Raw genomic sequence first — 16,691 nt, forward strand, 5'->3', positions numbered from 1 at the left:
GTGTGGGTTTTCATGCAACTCAGTGCTGCAAAGCTGAAGTGAAAGAGGAGTGTGCACTTCACTGAGAATGTGTCATGCAGGAAACGGAGGCAGAAGCCGTAGTAACAGCAAACAGTTTTATTCAACAAAAGGCAGGAAATATACACACAGGTAGCGCAGTTGTATATTCCTGTGAACGAAAACGGCAGTTCGTATAAAGAAATCCACAATATCGCGCTGGGAAAAGCGCAGCGCTGGCAGCAGCAGAGAAATGCGGTGCCGACAGCGTGACGTGCAGAGAAACACAAATACCTGCGTTCGCAGGGATAATCCAGAGACCAGAGTCTGGGGAAAAGGAAGATATAATCCCTTGTGTGCCTGGGAATAGGCGCAGTCCACGCGAAGTGAGAGAGAGTGTCCGAGGCGAACGATACGTAGCGGGGATGAGCATACGCGAACACACAGGAACATACGTGGACGGGCATGAACACGCAATAACGGACGGGGAGTGTGGGTGAGTGAGCAGTTTATATTGGAGCTGGGAGTGAGTGATTAACAAGCTCCAGGTGTGCATGCTTGACGCTGAGAGCTAAGGAGCCTGCGGAGGCAATGACAGCCACTGAAGGGGGCGTGGCAGGTGGATTCCTGACACCACCCCCCCCAAAGGGGCAGCACCGGACGCCCCCAACCCACCAAACGCCGGGCGGGCCAGGGCACTCAGAGGAGGGCCCCACCAATCTTCCAGGGTCGAAGGGGACCCGGCCGGAACTGGCACGGAGCCAGGAACAGCCAGGAAGGGCCTGAGGCAAAGAGACCACCCCTGCAGAGAGCCAGAACGGGACAACGACCCCAGCGGGGTCCCGGAACCGAGCACAGCCCAACTTGGAGACCAGGAGCGGGGCGGAGAGACGGCGGAGAGACGGCCCTCATGGAGACCAGGAGCAGAATGACGCCCCCAGTAAGGACCTGAGGTGGGGCGACGCGCCCAGCGGAGACAGGAAGTGGAGAGACGCCCACCACGGAGGCCTGGAACTGAGAGACGGACCTGGCGATGAACTGAAGCTGGGCAGAGTCCTTCGGCTGAGACCCGGAAGGGGGTGATGCCCACGGCGGGGACCTGGAGCAAAGCGATGCCCTCAGCGGAGACCTGGTGCGGAGCGACGACCTCGGCAGAGACAGGAGGCGGAGAGACGACCCTCCTGGAGACCTGGAGCGGAGCGACACCCTCGGCGGAGACAGGAGGCGGAGAGACATCCTCCACGGAGCTCTGGAGCGGAGCAACGCCCTCGGCGGAGGCCGGATGCGGGGAAACGTCCACCACGGAGACCTGGAGCGGGTTGACGCCACCTCGAGATGCCTTGGTCTTCTGAGTGCTCATGGGGCGAGCCGTCACCTTTTGGGAGACTGTGGGGCGAGCCGTCGCCTTCGGATGAAGCCAGGGGCAGCGGTTCGACATCCCTTTCGCAGTCCCGGAGCTGAGGTGAGTGCTCTGGGGACCCCTTGGGTGAAGAGGAGGTCTGTGACGTAGTCTCGCCTTCTGAGTGCTCATGGGGAGAGCCGCCACCCTTTGGGAGACTGTGGGGCGAGCCGTCGCCCTCGGATGAGGCCAGGGGCAGCGGTTCGACGTCCCTTTCGCAGTCTCGGAGCTGAGTTGAGAGCTCTGGGGATCCCTTGAGTGAAGCGGCGCTCCGAGAGGTGGAGTCGCCGTCAGGGAGACTGTGGGGCGAGCCGTCGCCTTCGGATGAAGCCAGGGGCAGCGGTTCGGCGTCCCTTCGCAGTCTTGGAGGTGAGTTGTGTGCTCCGGGATCCCATTGGATGAAGAGGTGTTCTCGGGGATGCGTTGGCGCGGAACCGAGCTCTGCTTAGGAATCGGGAGCGAAGAGGAGCTCACGTCAGGGACCGGGAGCGGAGCCGAGCTCTCATCAGGAACCTGGAGCGAAGCCAAGCTCTCATCAGGGACCTGGAGCGAAGAGGAGCTCTCCTGGAATCCTAGGAGCGGAGAGGGAGCCGCCTGGAAGCCTAGGAGCGGAGAGGAGCTCGCCTGGAGACCCTGGAGTGGAGAGGAGCTCGCCTGGAGACCCTGGAGCGGAGAGGAGTTTGCCTGGAGACCCTGGAGCGGAGAGGAGCTCGCCTGGAGACCCGGGAGCGGAGAGGAGCTCACGGGGTCGCCCTGGGACAGAGAGGAGCTCACGGGGTCGCTCTGGGACAGAGAGGAGCTCGTGGTGGAGACCTGGAGCGAAGTGGAGCTCTCCTGGAGGGCCTGGAGAGAGGCGGAGATCTCCGGGAAATCCTGGGACGGAGCCAAGCTCTCTTGGAGGTCCTGGAACAGAGCCAAGCTCTCCTCGAAGCTCTGGAATGGAGCCAAGCTCTCTGGGAGGTCCTGGGGCGGAGCCAAGCACTCACGGAGGTCCTGGGGCCAAACGGAGCTCTCCTCGGGACACGGGAAAGGAGAGGAGCTCTCGGGGCCGCTCTGGAACGGAGAGGAGCTCTCTGTGGACACCTGGAACGAAGCTGAGCTCTCCTGGAGGACCTGGAACGGAGCTGAGATCTCCTGATGGACCTGGAATGGAGCTGAGCTCTCCTGGAGGACCTGGAACGGAGCCAGGCCTTTCTGGAGGTCTTGGAGCAGGGCGGAGATCTCCAGGAGGTCCTGAGGCGGAGCAGACCAGTCTTGGAGGACCTGGTGCAGAGTGGAGATCCCTTGGAGGACCTGGGGCGGAGCGGAGCCGTCCTGAAGGGCCTGGAGCAGGGCGGAGATCTCCGGAAGGTCCTGGGGCAGAGCGGAGCTCTCCAGGAAACTCTGGTGCGGAACGGTGCTCTCGGAAGCGGGGAAGAGGTGATCGAGATCCGCCGTGAGTATCCCGAGTTCCCTGGTTAGAAGCTGAATGAACCTGGTGCATGAGCTGAACTCGCCTCCAGTCGTGCTCCACAACTCGCTGGCAAGAGAGAGAGATTCTCCAGACAGCAGAGAAATGTGAAGCGCGATTTTTGCTCGGATAGCTGGACGGATTCACCTCCATATACCGATTCACGCTCCGTAAAAATCCCCCCCATTCAGCTCTGTCGCCGGAGAAGCGAGCCAGGAAATCCATGACGTCAACACGGGGGCGTGGTGCTGCCAAGCATGAGCCGCGCGAAACCGCAGCGGATTTCCGGGTTTTCCCGGGGGCGGAGCTTAGTGGTCGCTTCATTGCGGCGGTACGAATCCTGCCTCCAAAATTCTGATCGCGCCGGGACCACTGTGGTAATCCGATTATGTCCTTCATTTTTTTTTTTCAACAAAAGGCAGGAAATATACACACAGGTAGCACAGCTGTATATTCCTGTGAACGAAAACAGCAGTTCGTATAAAGAAATCCACAATATCGCGCTGGGAAAAGCGCAGCGCTGGCAGCAGCAGAGAAATGCGGTGCCGACAGCGTGACGTGCGGAGAAACACAAATACCTGCGTTCGCAGGGATAATCCAGAGACCAGAGTCTGAGGAAAAGGAAGATATAATCCCTGGTGCGCCTGGGAAGAGGTGCAGTCCACGCGAAGTGAGAGAGAGTGTCCGAGGCTAACGATACGTAGCGGGGATGAGCATACGCGAACACACAGGAACATAAGTGGACGGGCATGAACACGCAATAACGGACGGGAAGTGTGGGTGAGTGAGCAGTTTATATTGGAGCTGGGAGTGAGTGATTAACAAGCTCCAGGTGTGCATGCTTGACGCTGAGAGCTAAGGAGCCTGCGGAGGCAATGACAGCCACTGAAGGGGGCGTGGCAGGTGGATTCTTGAAAATATGTACATATCCATTTTAATTTAGCAATTTATAAAGCGTTACAATTAGTTTGTAATTTACATATTAAAACTACTGGTGGAAATGGCAAATGTAAATTATATAATTTCATTTTTCTTTTGCACCAAACTTTGCACATAAGCTAATGGTGATGGAATATGTACATTAAAATACAGCAATACTTTGTTTTTGAAATATTGCATTTTATATTTAATTTTGCTACAGCAATGCTTCCATAGTAGCCAGACTAAACTCAGTTATGGAAATCCTTTCTAAAACACTTTTAGTAATTATTATTATTATTATTATTATTATTATTATTATTATTAAAATAATAATTCATAAATGAGCCACTAAAACTTTCATGTTCACACAGTCACGTGGGGGCGCTGGTGTTTGATTGTTGTCAGTTCATTATCCTGATTGTAACTAACCTGTGTTATGTAAAATGAGGTTTAAAACAAATGCTCTAGGAGGAGCAATTTGATGATAAAATTTTGCTGCACTGGCTTTTTTATTATACTTTTTCACGTTTTATATATATATATATATATATATATATATATATATATATATATATATATATATATATATATATATAAAACGTGAATATATATATACACAGGTGACCTACCTCTTCCTGAAACAATTGAATAGCACTTTTTCCTTATATATTTCCTAAATATATTATATAATTCCTTTAAGGCAGATGGTATCGGAAGTTTGCAACCTAATGAACCAGTGTTGATTTATTCATTGATGGAATCTATAAAAGCACCTTTGTGTGTCGCTCTGGATAAAGGCATCTGCTAAATGCTGCAAATGTAAGAAATAACAAAAATTTAAAAGGATTTGATGGAAACAGTGGTTTGATGCTTCTTTTTAAAAACAAGCATAGACCATGTGACAGTGTGGTTTTCATGCAACTCAGTGCTGCAAAGCTGAAGTGAAAGAGGTGTGCACTTCACTGAGATCTTTATTTATCATTTTATCATTTCATGATCTAAATTCACAAGTTTCATAAGATAAGGTTAATCATTTTGGCAGAGCTGACAGTTGCAAGGATTGATAATTTTCCTTATTATTAGTGCAGATTTATTCTTTTATTATGGTTACTATGTATAATTTAATATCTAAATAAATGAGTATTCAAGTTTAGACAGCACAGGCAATGATAGAAATGGAGGTTTTTTTTGTTTGATGTTCTGCTTGAATGTACAAGCTGTATCAAACTTTCTTTCTAACAGGATGTGGTAAAGTGGATAGGAGCTAAAGTGAAACACTGCCTCAGTAAATGTGAACTCGACCACTTCCAACTGTTTCACAGACCTCAGCAAGTGTAAGCAAAAAGATTTTCCTTTGAATATGATGAAATATTGGTGTTGAAACATTGTTTGGGCACTGCACGCCATAACAAACATCATTCATGAGGAAATTAATTAAAATAACCTATACATACAGGTTTTATATTATACATTAACAAGTGTCCACGTCAAGGTTTAAAACGTGGGTGTCTTTCAGGAAATGACAGAGGACAGCCACCTACAGGATGGACTATTTCTGTCCTCCACGTTACAGGTTTCATAGTAAATTTGCGTAGGTAACTGGCAAGACATGCGTGTGAAACACTTTGTTCAGCTTTTAACATTTTTCAGCGCCCTTGTGCCGAATGGTGAGTGAAAATTCCCTTTAAATATTCTGAATTAAAGATAATCATAAAACCTTATCTATACTATGATCTCTACTTGGTCCATCTACTTGCAAAATGGTTGATTAAGTTTTTGATGCGTCACATGTTATTCCCCATTGTTGTTCAGGATTAAATTGTCCAGTGTCGTGTAGGAGCATTTCTCTCACTGCTCGTCTGGGCTCGGAGGTCTTGCTGCCATGTAGCCTTTCGAAAAGTAACAAAACCGAAGAAGCCAGGTGGAGCCAATCGTCCACGCTTCTAAACATCAGGCCACATGGAAATATCACCTTTGAGGATCCTAAAGATGGGAGAATGACTGTATTCCCCTTACTGTTCAGCAGAGGAAACTTCTCCATCCTTGTTCATCAGTTCCAGACCAGTGACATGGGCATATACTGCTGTCAGCTGACCCATGAGTGCCAGAGAGTGGTAATAGAAAATGCAGAAGAACATGAAGGAGGTAACACTCAAAGACAAATAGTGTTTTATACAATATAATTGAAATAAATGTGTTATTGGAAAAAAAACGGTTGGATAAGTTATAGTCTAATTAGACATCATTCAACAAAAAGCGCCAGGGCTAAGGCTTTAAGTAGTAGTTTGCTCATAGATCAACAGTGCTTCTGACCAGGTAAAGAATTTACTGAACATTTTTAATAGCTTGACAATGAAACTGTGCCATGCGTTATATTGAAAGGCCACAGTGATGGCATAATAATAGGGTCAAATATGACCTGAATTTAGAGTAATAAGCATTATGATTTCAAATGTGCTCAATGCCCTTTTGGGATCATGCTTTCATCCCAACCAAATACCAAATATAGTCATTTTGGAGAAAATTGGATTAATTGAGTAAATAATTCATCTCATTCATGTTATGGATGCGTAAAATTATTATTTCTGTTTCAACACATTTACACCAGTCATAAGGCTCCACCTCTGTTTAAACTGTAATAAAACCACTGCTTCTAGCCACATATTGTAGATTAAGCTATGTTCAGGTTGACTTATGTCACTATACTGAGACTGTGGTCATTATGTGATTCCAGGTTTGAATTTCCCGTGGTACTACATCGCTGCTGGAATTGTTTCATTTATTTTGCTCGTGTTTGTATTGCGTCTTGTCTGTATATTTAAAGGTGAGCAGTTGACATTTTAATTTAATTGTTTTTACATAAGAATGTTCTTATGAAGGTATGCTTGGTTTTTTTTTTTTTCTTGGTTTTTTGTTTTTTTTTTTTACAAAATTTTGCTGTTAATTTTGAAAATTAGAGCACTGGTCAACAGTAAAATACAAAAAAAAAACAATGCGTAGTGCAATATCTCCTGTCATTAAAAGGTGTGAGAAAGTTGATGCTCGTTGCAAACATGAGTGCAGTGACAACGGTGCTTGAATCAGTGCAAACTAATAGAGCTCCTTGTGGTGGCACAGTGGTTAAAGCTTTGAGCTACTGAATAGAACGTTGTGTATTTAATTCCACCGCATTGTTTTGAACAAAACATTTTGCTCACTTGCAGCTGCTTCTTTCTCATCTGATCAGCCTTAATTTCCTTTTTTTTTGAACTTCAACTTTTTCTTGAACTACAAATGAGCAAATGGATTATGTCTTATTTTATACTGTAATTATATTAATCCTAGTGCAACCTTGATACTCGCGGGGGTTACGTTCTGTGATTCTATGACTCAGAGTAACAAAAGATCACAAGGTTTTGACTCTCCTTTTGATGTACTGTACTGTAAACTTAACAAAAATTGTGAATTACTTGTCATGAATGTTTTATTGAATACGTTAAATGAATAATACAATAATACGATCGTTTCTTTAACATTTTTGTGTAATTTATTAGTACAAACTCTGTCTTGAAATGTTACTCCAAACTTTCGAGCCACTCGCAGCTTCTCGCGATCAGATTTTTGGCGAGTCACTCTTAGTCCGGTTCCAAAAGTCGCAAACTATCAAAGTCACGAGTGTATTGCTAGTAAATACAGTAATATAGTGTTTAATATGTAATTATCTGCAAAGATATTACAGCACTTTATGGAAATAGGTTTGGATTGTTTACTGTGAATTTAAATCACTTTGCTGCTAAAGCTATTAGCCTTAAATTGCTGTAAATTACAAATAATTTAAAAATATATATTTTAGAACACGATTTTTGTAGAGAAACACAAGTGTGTGCGTGCAATACAATTTGTGTGTACTGTAATTTATCTGGAAAATACAGTCGTATGTTTTCTCTGTGTAAGCAGGACGTTGCCTAAAGAAATCATCTGATTCTTATTACGTCAACTCAGAAGGTAAAGGTGCATACAATTTGTTGTCATCCAACCATCTGTACAGGTTTATGAAAGCAAGCTGGTTTCCTTTGTCCACCCGACTTATATACATAAATATGTATTGTAGAACAAGGAGAGGCAGAAAATAAAGGGCCTATTGAGATCGCCAAGGTTGATGAGTGTGACGGTGAGTATGAAGACATTGAGAGTGAGCTACATGAAGCGGATTATGAAAACTCACCGGGAGCAGAACATGATGGCCAGTATGAAGATACAATTAGTGATCAGCAAGATGAGGATTATGTCAATTCTGACAGAAGAAATTATTACAATCAGCACAACGATACTGACAATGAGAACTCTGCGGTACACCATGTGGAGATAGCTATGCAAGGTAATGGATTGTTTTCTTACAAAATATCATATGAGAAATGATCATTTTTACTGCACTTGGTTTTATTCAGGAGCACTGTTACCAGACACAAACCACTGAAGCATTTACATTTCAAGCACTATCTTTATTATTGTCAATAACTACAGTTTGCTGATCACATTTTAAAGCTTAAATGAGAACAAAGCTCTGCCTTGGGATTAGGATGAATAACGAACCAAGCTAATGAAGCTTATTAGCAAAGATGTGCTTTGTTCATTATCAGGTAATGTTCCATTAATTAGTTGAATTTGATAAGTTCAGGAAGTCAGTGAATAGTTTTCGGGTGGAAGACATATTTCATTCACTAAATTTGAAATAAAAAACTTTATCAATCAATTAACAGTCAAGTGACCAGTAAATAACGTTTAGAAATAATACATGCTGCATTGGTGATGGTCAAGTGGTTTATTTATTTGAATTAGATTTAAGTGGCTTTTGTTTATCTTTTTTTCCAGGTCAGCAGGCCAGAACAAGTATCTATGGTATGCTTTTTACCAATTTAATAAGCAAATTTTTACTGAAACATGGTTCGATAAAAAAAATTACTCTGTATATAACACAGTACAGTATGGAAATGTGTTATAATATATTATATAAATATAATTTGACATTGGTCTAAAATATGTCATTGGACATGAACATATTTATATTTTTGTTCCCAAATACTAACCTCTATGTTTAATTTTTTTTTTTTACATAATACATTTTGTCTGGGTTGTTTTTTTTTTAAAGACAATGATGAGCACACTCCAAATCCAAGGTCAAAACCAACCAAAAAAGGTATTTTACTACATACTGTCAGAAAATTAAAAGATTTAATGCTTGTAAAAATCAAAAAGGTGACTGGAACTCTTCTTCAGCAGAAGCAGCGACAGTATTAAGAAAAATGCCAAACCAGCAGCCAAATTCAGGACAATATTATGGTAGGTTGACATTTCTCAGATTTTTATATTTCTTTAGCATTTGATATGTACTAAAACATTGAAACACTCTTGTTAAATAAGATAAAAACATAAAACCAAGATACATCTTTTCAGTTTTTCCACCTTCACCTACGCTGAACCTAAAAACCCTTTAACTAATGTTTTGTTTGAAAATATTTTGAGCATTTGTTGTTTTTTTTAGAGTCTTCTATTGAACTAAGCAATTTTATTCTAGTTCCCAAGTTGCAAATGTTGCTCCGATGCACAGCCATCTTCATTTGAGCTGTGGGCTGTAATTGTACTAGAGGGTGAAACTGATCTTCAGATAGATAGATAGATGTTGAGGACTTTCTTCTAGCCACCCTACACCATAGCCTAGACATAAATAATGTAAATAATACAAAACATGTAGAGAGTAACCAGTTTTTTATTATTGTTATTGCTGTAAGTCTTTCAATTGGTTTAAAAATTCTTTGCTAAACTTGATTGATACCTTCCAATACCTAGATTCCGTGCATGCTTTGTAAGCTTCAGCGTTCAGATGAAATTGAGATTATATCAGAAAAATCCTGATGAAACAATTGATCTCTGGTTTGGGGTCAGTTATAATCGCTAACGGTTATTTGTGTGTCACTACAATTCGGTTGGTTCACAGGTCGCAAAAAGATCTCACAATGTTTTTCTCTTTACTTGTTTATTTTAATTTGTTTACATCATTGAAATTTAGAGTGCAGAATTTTTAAATCCACTGTGTACAAATATACATCTTGTTCTTTTGTTATCTAGCCAATCAGTCAGAGATTAACAAGTCTGGCCGTCCTCGAAAGAGAACCAAAGATAAAGGTACGCTGACACTACTGAAGAGTTTCATATGAATTATACAATGTGGTTACATTCTTGAATATGACAGGCAGAAGGTTTGCATTATTTTTGTAGGACTTGAGTCAAGTTAGCACAGTGATTTGAAGATTTGTAAAGGGGTTTAAAAAAACAAGTTGTGTAATAAAGATACAATTACAACCAATAACATGGTGAGGGTTTTTTTTTAGGAGATATGTGAACATGTAAGTCAGTAGATAAATTAACATTGTAGCAGTTTGTTCCACAAGTCATTGTGGTATAAACAGAACAACACACCTCAGACTCTGCGTTTATTCTAAAAATATATTCACGTCGGGGTCGAGTCACACCACCCCTGTGTGAATTCTTTTTGCACAACTGCACGGTCTGTCATGTTACTTCCTTACTATGTGGAATAGAACAAATGCCATATTGCAATAATACAACACTTTGATAAGGTTATTAAATTATTTATGAACATTTATTCTGATATATATATATATATATATATATATATATATATATATATATATATATGAGCCTATCCAAACAAAGCTGATGCATAAATAAGAATAATCAAATGGAATCTACATCCTTCAATCTAAAATATACAATTATTGATGTTATATACCCACATGTTATGCTCTTTAACAGCTCAGTATGAATTGTATATATCACAAATTTCTAAATTATTTCTACATTCTTTCTAAAATTTTACGTTGAATTTAGAATTGTTATGGAGCTTTACACAAAATATTACACCAGAAAATATATGTTTCTCCTTTCTCATTTCTTTACAGCAGAATATCAGTTCAAGAATCCATTATATGACCAAACTCCAGCGACCAATATATAATGTCATCTTCACTAAAAATATGCCTGTGAAATGTAATATATTGTAATATTCTGTTAATTATTGATACACTGGATTTGATTTCTGGTCCTATTATGTGTAAAGATGGTTGAGGTCATGCAGGAACGTGATTTCTTTTATTGATGACTACTTATAATGAACATCATTTATATACATTTAAGATCTTTACCTTGTGGAAATAAACAAACTTCTCAACTCCTCTTTTGATTTTGATGATTATGTGCCGAGGTTATGCTACATGCAGAATTTATAAAACTATAAAAAGGCTTTTCTCTGAGGCTTGTTATTAGATCTATAAGGCCTTCGGCTGAAAGCATTAATAGAAAGAGAATGTACTTTACTTGATGAAAAATCGAAAGATTTTATATTTCATTTTGTTTAGCAGGGCAGCACAGCAGCGTCGTTATCTAAAAAAAAAAAAAGGTTGGATTAAAGATGCAATTTAACCTGTGGCCAACACAAAACATGCTGAAAATAAACCACTGACATCTTGTCTTTAACTCAAAATATTAATTAAATGTCTTGCTTAGTTAACCACTTAAGAAAGTAACCACTACCCAAATTCATTATTCTTGTATTTAATGGGAGTGGAGTGCTCAACATTGCTGGTTCCCCAACAACCCAAACAAAAGGGTGCCAAATTAGTTTAACCCAAAAGTTAAAAAGAAGTTGAAAGGACTGTTTAAAAATGAGTCAGCGAAATCTGTCATTAACCTTTGTTTAAACCCAATGTGAATCAAAGTGAGCTGCGCCTACCTGATTAAGCAATTCCCCAAAGCAAGACACAGCATGTTTCAAATTTACACATGCATTGACCTGTCACCTCCTTTAGTACCAATTACTCCTATGTTGAGAATGAATTGTTGGCATTTTTGGCATTCAGGTAACTGGTTTGGGTGGCTGCATACACCCACACCTGGAGGAGTCATAGTTTGGTGCTTTATAATTTCCGTGCAACTAGACAGAGAAAAAAAAAATATGTTAGGAAATTTAATTTGCAACCTGGCAACATATGCCCCCTGGAACAAAAGAAAGGTGGGTGGGTAAATTGGGTAGGTGTTTTCAATGCAATGCATTGTAGATTTGTAGATTTTGGAAGGTACTAACCACTGTACATCAGGACCACTCACACAAAACATGCCTTTTTTGAAGATGCTCTGGTCCAGTTGTCCAGCTATCAAAATTTGGCCCTCAAAGTTCCTCAAATCATTAAACTTCCCTGTTTCCTACTTGCAACACAAACTTAAAGCAGATTGATTACTTGCTTCCTAATATATCCTAACCCATGGTGGGTTCAAATGTAATGAGATTTTTAAAAACGTTATTCGCAGTGGTGGACAGTAATGAAGTAAATGTAATTGTTATTGTACTTGAGTAGTTTATTTTTGTATCTGTATTTTGCTGAAGTATTTCCATTTGGGGACACTTTAACTTTACTACATTTTAAAGTTAAATATCTTACTTTTTACTTAACTACATTTAGTGATATCAGTGAAGTTATGACATGGTTTGGTAATGACAGCTAACAAGAAATTTATAAAGACAATTGACGATTGATAAAAAAATTCCTTTGTATTTATGAGTGGATAAAAATGTAACTGGTCAATCACGCAGAAAGCCACCACTCAGGGTCGAGCGTTCAAGTTATGAACACATACGTTTTTTCACTGAGTTGATTAAGCCAAGAGTTTTGTGACAATAATGATAATAGGAACATTATAGCTATAATAAATCATTGTATTTTGGATACTTAAGTACATTTGAAGGCAAATACTATTGCGCTTTTACTCAAGTAAACATTTGAAGGGAGCACTTTTACTGGAGTTAATATTTCACAGAGTGTATCTTTATTTCAACTGAAGTACATGGCTTCGTCCACCATTGCTAGAAATGAATAATGACTGGAGTGGGCAGTACACTCATGAATACTCAAGCAGTTTGATAGTCATTATTAACTCTGTGCACTCCCCTCATCTTCATCAATCATGCATTTAACCATGTCCTGGAAAGAATCTGGCTTCAAGAGATTTACACCTGAAGTCCTTACCAAGCTACTTTACGTGTTATCTACTGTCATACATACAATCAAAATTTTTGGTTGATTATCTATTATTAGCCATTACTGCAAAGTAAATCCTTTGCTACGAAAATGTCAAGAGCTTCAGGAATATATTGTTTGTGCACCTTCATTAAGGCTTGACTTTTATGTCCAAAACTTTCTATTACATCATCAACCATGGCTTGTTAGTTCCGAATACCTACTATGAAATGAGCAGTAGTTATAATTTATCATAAGGAAAAAATCTCTTTACAGAGAACAAGGTCAAGAACATTTTGTGTGGTGATTAAACTGAAAATAGCATTTTGGTTTCGTCTCTATTCACTAACATGGTGGCATTTATTTTTTTACTGCTTCCAGCCACTAGTGGGCCTCAGAGACATAACATTGGCTTCAAGTTGGTTTAGTCGTCTGTTAAAACATTCATCCAAAAGACTGCATACAAGGATTTGACTTTTTGGTTAATGTTGATGTCTCCCCATGTGTTTCCTCATGATTCATTTTATGAGTTATTCTGATAAATCCAAAAAAAGTTCATACATATATTATGAGTGCAAATGTTGACTGCTGTTTACCAGAGAATTTCCAATGGGTACCTTACTTTAACTACTTATACTTACATTCCTTTGATTAAAGTGATGAATAATGTCAGCTTGCTTGCAAATATACAATCACAGTATATACAGTGCACATGATTTGAAATGACATTGCAGGCGAGCTCCATAATGCTAAACTGATTGCCGGGAGGTGTTCACATGGCATAACAGACACACCAGACTTCTTGGTTAACACAGGCGTGTTGCTATCTAGACACTTTTCTTAGGAACATGGTGCAGTGTGCAGTGTATAGATAGGGAATTGGGCTATTGTCTGTCCATTGCACATGTGTACATCCCTGCATACTATAAAGAGATTTCACTGCTGTGGTACTTCTGTGGGGTCCAGTCATTTGTGTCGGCTCACCAAAAAGAAGCAGTACCTGTTTCCAACATCTTACAAATCAGTATTGGTTTTTGCAAGCGTAGGCACTGTTTCATGACCTTTTACTGTACCACTGAATAAACAAAAGATTTTACTGTATTTGAAACTTTTTAATGCTCATAAATCCTCATCTCTCAAAATACACTTGACCACACACAGTACATCTTAATTAAGAAGAATGAAGTTGATCCTCTATTAGAGTGCTGAAGAGTAACTGCACTGCCCACGTCTACTAAAAAATAGTTAGGTACAGGGCCGTGTACAGACATTTTGAGGGTCAGTGGCCCAAACCAAAAACTGGGCACTAAGGGGGTCGCTGCTTGTTAATACAAACTATCCAGTTGTTACAAATATACACTTAAAGAAGACGACAGCACACTCAAGTTATTATAATGGAAAGTATACTTAATTACAAGAATAAAGTGTGACAAACTGCCAAATATTCTATATGATGGTATACCTGCGGGCTTGCTGGAGCTTTGAATCCATGTGTGCAATGTTTAACTGCCTTTAGCAGCCTTCCTGCTCTCTTCTCTCTCTGTCTGTTTTTTTTTTTTGTGAAGGCATTGTTGTTGTTTTTTGTATTTTTTTTGTATAAGTGTGCCAACAGCAGCAAGTTTGGAGTTATTTATATTAGAGCTGATCTGGCACAATAATTTGATGAGACAATTCAATGACAAAAGAATGTGGATCATTTGTTAACACTTTTAAAAGACCGAGAGCAAATAATTATCAACAGAAATACAAAAATAAACTACAAAATATCTCATTTAGAGGATCAACCACTGACTGTAATGTGGATTATAATGCATATACCTGCAACAACCTTTGGAAACTGTCACCTCCACTTTCTGAAGAGAGGCACACAATTTCACACAAAGTGAGAAATTTAGGGGAGAGAGACACCGTGGTTGGTGACGGGATTTGTTCATTTTTCTCTACAAAATAAACTTGCCATGTAGCTAAGATCATGTGAATTGGCAAATTTAGCTGGTTAGGTGTTGTTAGTTCTAGTGTATATGTGACAGTCGTTTAATTTTTTTAATTGAAGTTAAAAATCATACTTGGATTATCTATTAAAAAAAACGCTTACACACAGATATGGATGCCCTACCTCTGGATGGAGTTGATGCAGCTGGGGATGGTTCCACCTTAACAGTCTAAAGATCTATGAAGTTACTGAGCAATTCAAGAAATGGATTTGATGATGAATTTGGCCGCACACCTTAACAACGATGAACTATAATAAATGGAAATCTGGTTCCTCTCAAGGTTTGTTCCTCATGCCATCTCAGGGAGTTTTTCCTTGCCACAGTTGCCACTGGCTCGCTCATTAGGTATAAACTTACAAGTATAAAAATCAAACTTATAGGCACTAAAAGAAAAAAAAATTTTATACAACTTTATAACTGCTTTATCTGTGTAAAACTACTTTGAGACTGAGTCCATTGTTAAAAGCACTATACAAGTAAAAATGAATTGAATTAAATTGAATATGGAGATTGTTGAGTGATGAATTAAGCGTTTTTTTTGAAGAACTGGTTCACAAAATAAATATTACATTCTGGGAGAATATTGTGGAGGTAAAGTCTCCCCATTCCAAGCGGTGATCAATAGACACTTTTCTGCATACACATGTATAATTAATGTTTTGATTAATGTTTAATTACATTTTTAACCCTTGCCTCTTGATTAACTTTACTCGCAAACTGCTTTTTCCAAAACTAATTGTTTTGTACATACACACTGTTGATAATACTGTAAAATACTTAATATTAAAATAATGTTATTATAGCATTTAAGCAGCAGTACTGAGGACTTTTTTAGATTCTTCTTTAAGGAGCTTTTAAAACACCTCTTGTAAGCCACACTCTGGGGGGGTCTTGGTTTTGTGCTTAACGATTGTCGAGCCACACCCAGTCCTGATCCACATGATAAACTCAGATGGAATCTTCTTCACAGAGGGCACGTTATTCAGCTTTTTCGTTGATTATGTTTTCTATATATCCTTGACCTGGTTTTATTTTTATACAGCTTTCATTTCTGCAATACAGTTTGTAGGCAAATAGATGTAATTAAGAAATCGCTTACTCGCTCATTCCCTCTTACTTTTGAGCTTGTGTAGGCATTAGATAAGGATATGCTATGCCTGTTTTCTCTGACCCTGTTTTACTTTAAAATGGACAGGAACTTTCTGTGGCTGACTGTGCATTTTTGGCATAAGAGACAGGATGTTCCAACATCAGCCCAATGCCTGGAAATGTAAAGAAAGTCGGAATCTAGCTGTAAGAGGAAAAAGGGGAAATATTCACAATACATTTTTGAATGAGGCCACAATGGGCACACCACTAAGTAATGAAAGAAACTGATCTTTCTGTGTAGTGCAAAAGTTTTCAAGACTTTTTTCAGGTATTAGTAGTATGACAAGCTGCATTTTATTGTCTTTTTGTTTCATGAAGTAAAATAGTCAGGCTGATAAGGGAACAACAGTTTATCTAATATAAGTAATAACATGAGCTGACTTAGTTAGTGGGTGTTCCCCAACGTTAAATACAACTCTATCCAGATAAAAAAGGATGAAAATATTGTAAGCATTGTAATCAAATTGCTGTAGGATAAGTGGATTAAAACCCTTGGGGACATAATAAACTTGAGCGGAAATAGTAATTTTGCTTGCCACAATCTCTTCATCTAAAAAAAAATAACTAGCCTTGTTGGAGTAGATAACAGCACATACTTTTTTAAGGAAAGGTCAAGTGTTTGAATGTCCACCATATACAAGGTGTAAATGTACAGTACGCAATAGGGGTAAAAATTTACGGTTTGGGGGAAGTACAGTTAGGGGGAAGAA

General features: G+C 39.9%; 2 protein-coding genes across 5 annotated transcripts in view; both read left to right on the top strand.

Annotated features, from left to right (window-relative positions):
• LOC124395039 lies at positions 1–10,998 on the top strand. 4 transcript variants are annotated; one of them, XM_046863594.1, is made up of 12 exons: positions 2,902–3,626; positions 5,010–5,101; positions 5,284–5,434; positions 5,580–5,912; positions 6,502–6,591; positions 7,704–7,751; positions 7,858–8,124; positions 8,619–8,645; positions 8,896–8,943; positions 9,024–9,086; positions 9,873–9,929; positions 10,727–10,998. In XM_046863594.1, the coding sequence occupies exons 3-12, from the start codon at positions 5,377–5,379 to the stop codon at positions 10,780–10,782; spliced, it is 1,047 nt and encodes a 348-aa protein (XP_046719550.1). In that variant the 5' UTR covers positions 2,902–3,626; positions 5,010–5,101; positions 5,284–5,376; the 3' UTR covers positions 10,783–10,998. The 4 variants fall into 4 exon arrangements, with proteins under 4 accessions (XP_046719549.1, XP_046719550.1, XP_046719552.1 ...); XM_046863593.1 differs by lacking the exon at positions 2,902–3,626 and adding an exon at positions 1–49 and having other exon boundaries at positions 4,718–5,434; XM_046863596.1 differs by lacking the exon at positions 2,902–3,626 and having other exon boundaries at positions 4,392–5,434; positions 9,027–9,086.
• A 3,972-nt stretch (positions 10,999–14,970) lies between these two features.
• Positions 14,971–16,691, top strand: part of dhx40 (DEAH (Asp-Glu-Ala-His) box polypeptide 40) — a 28,280-nt gene continuing 26,559 nt past the window's right edge. The window contains 1 exon segment of the mRNA XM_046863291.1: positions 14,971–15,112. Within this exon segment, the coding sequence (XP_046719247.1) occupies positions 15,090–15,112 (23 nt within the window). The 5' untranslated portion in view covers positions 14,971–15,089.

Source organism: Silurus meridionalis, chromosome 12, assembly GCF_014805685.1.
Source record: "Silurus meridionalis isolate SWU-2019-XX chromosome 12, ASM1480568v1, whole genome shotgun sequence".
In the NCBI taxonomy this organism is placed as follows: Eukaryota; Metazoa; Chordata; class Actinopteri; order Siluriformes; family Siluridae; genus Silurus; species Silurus meridionalis.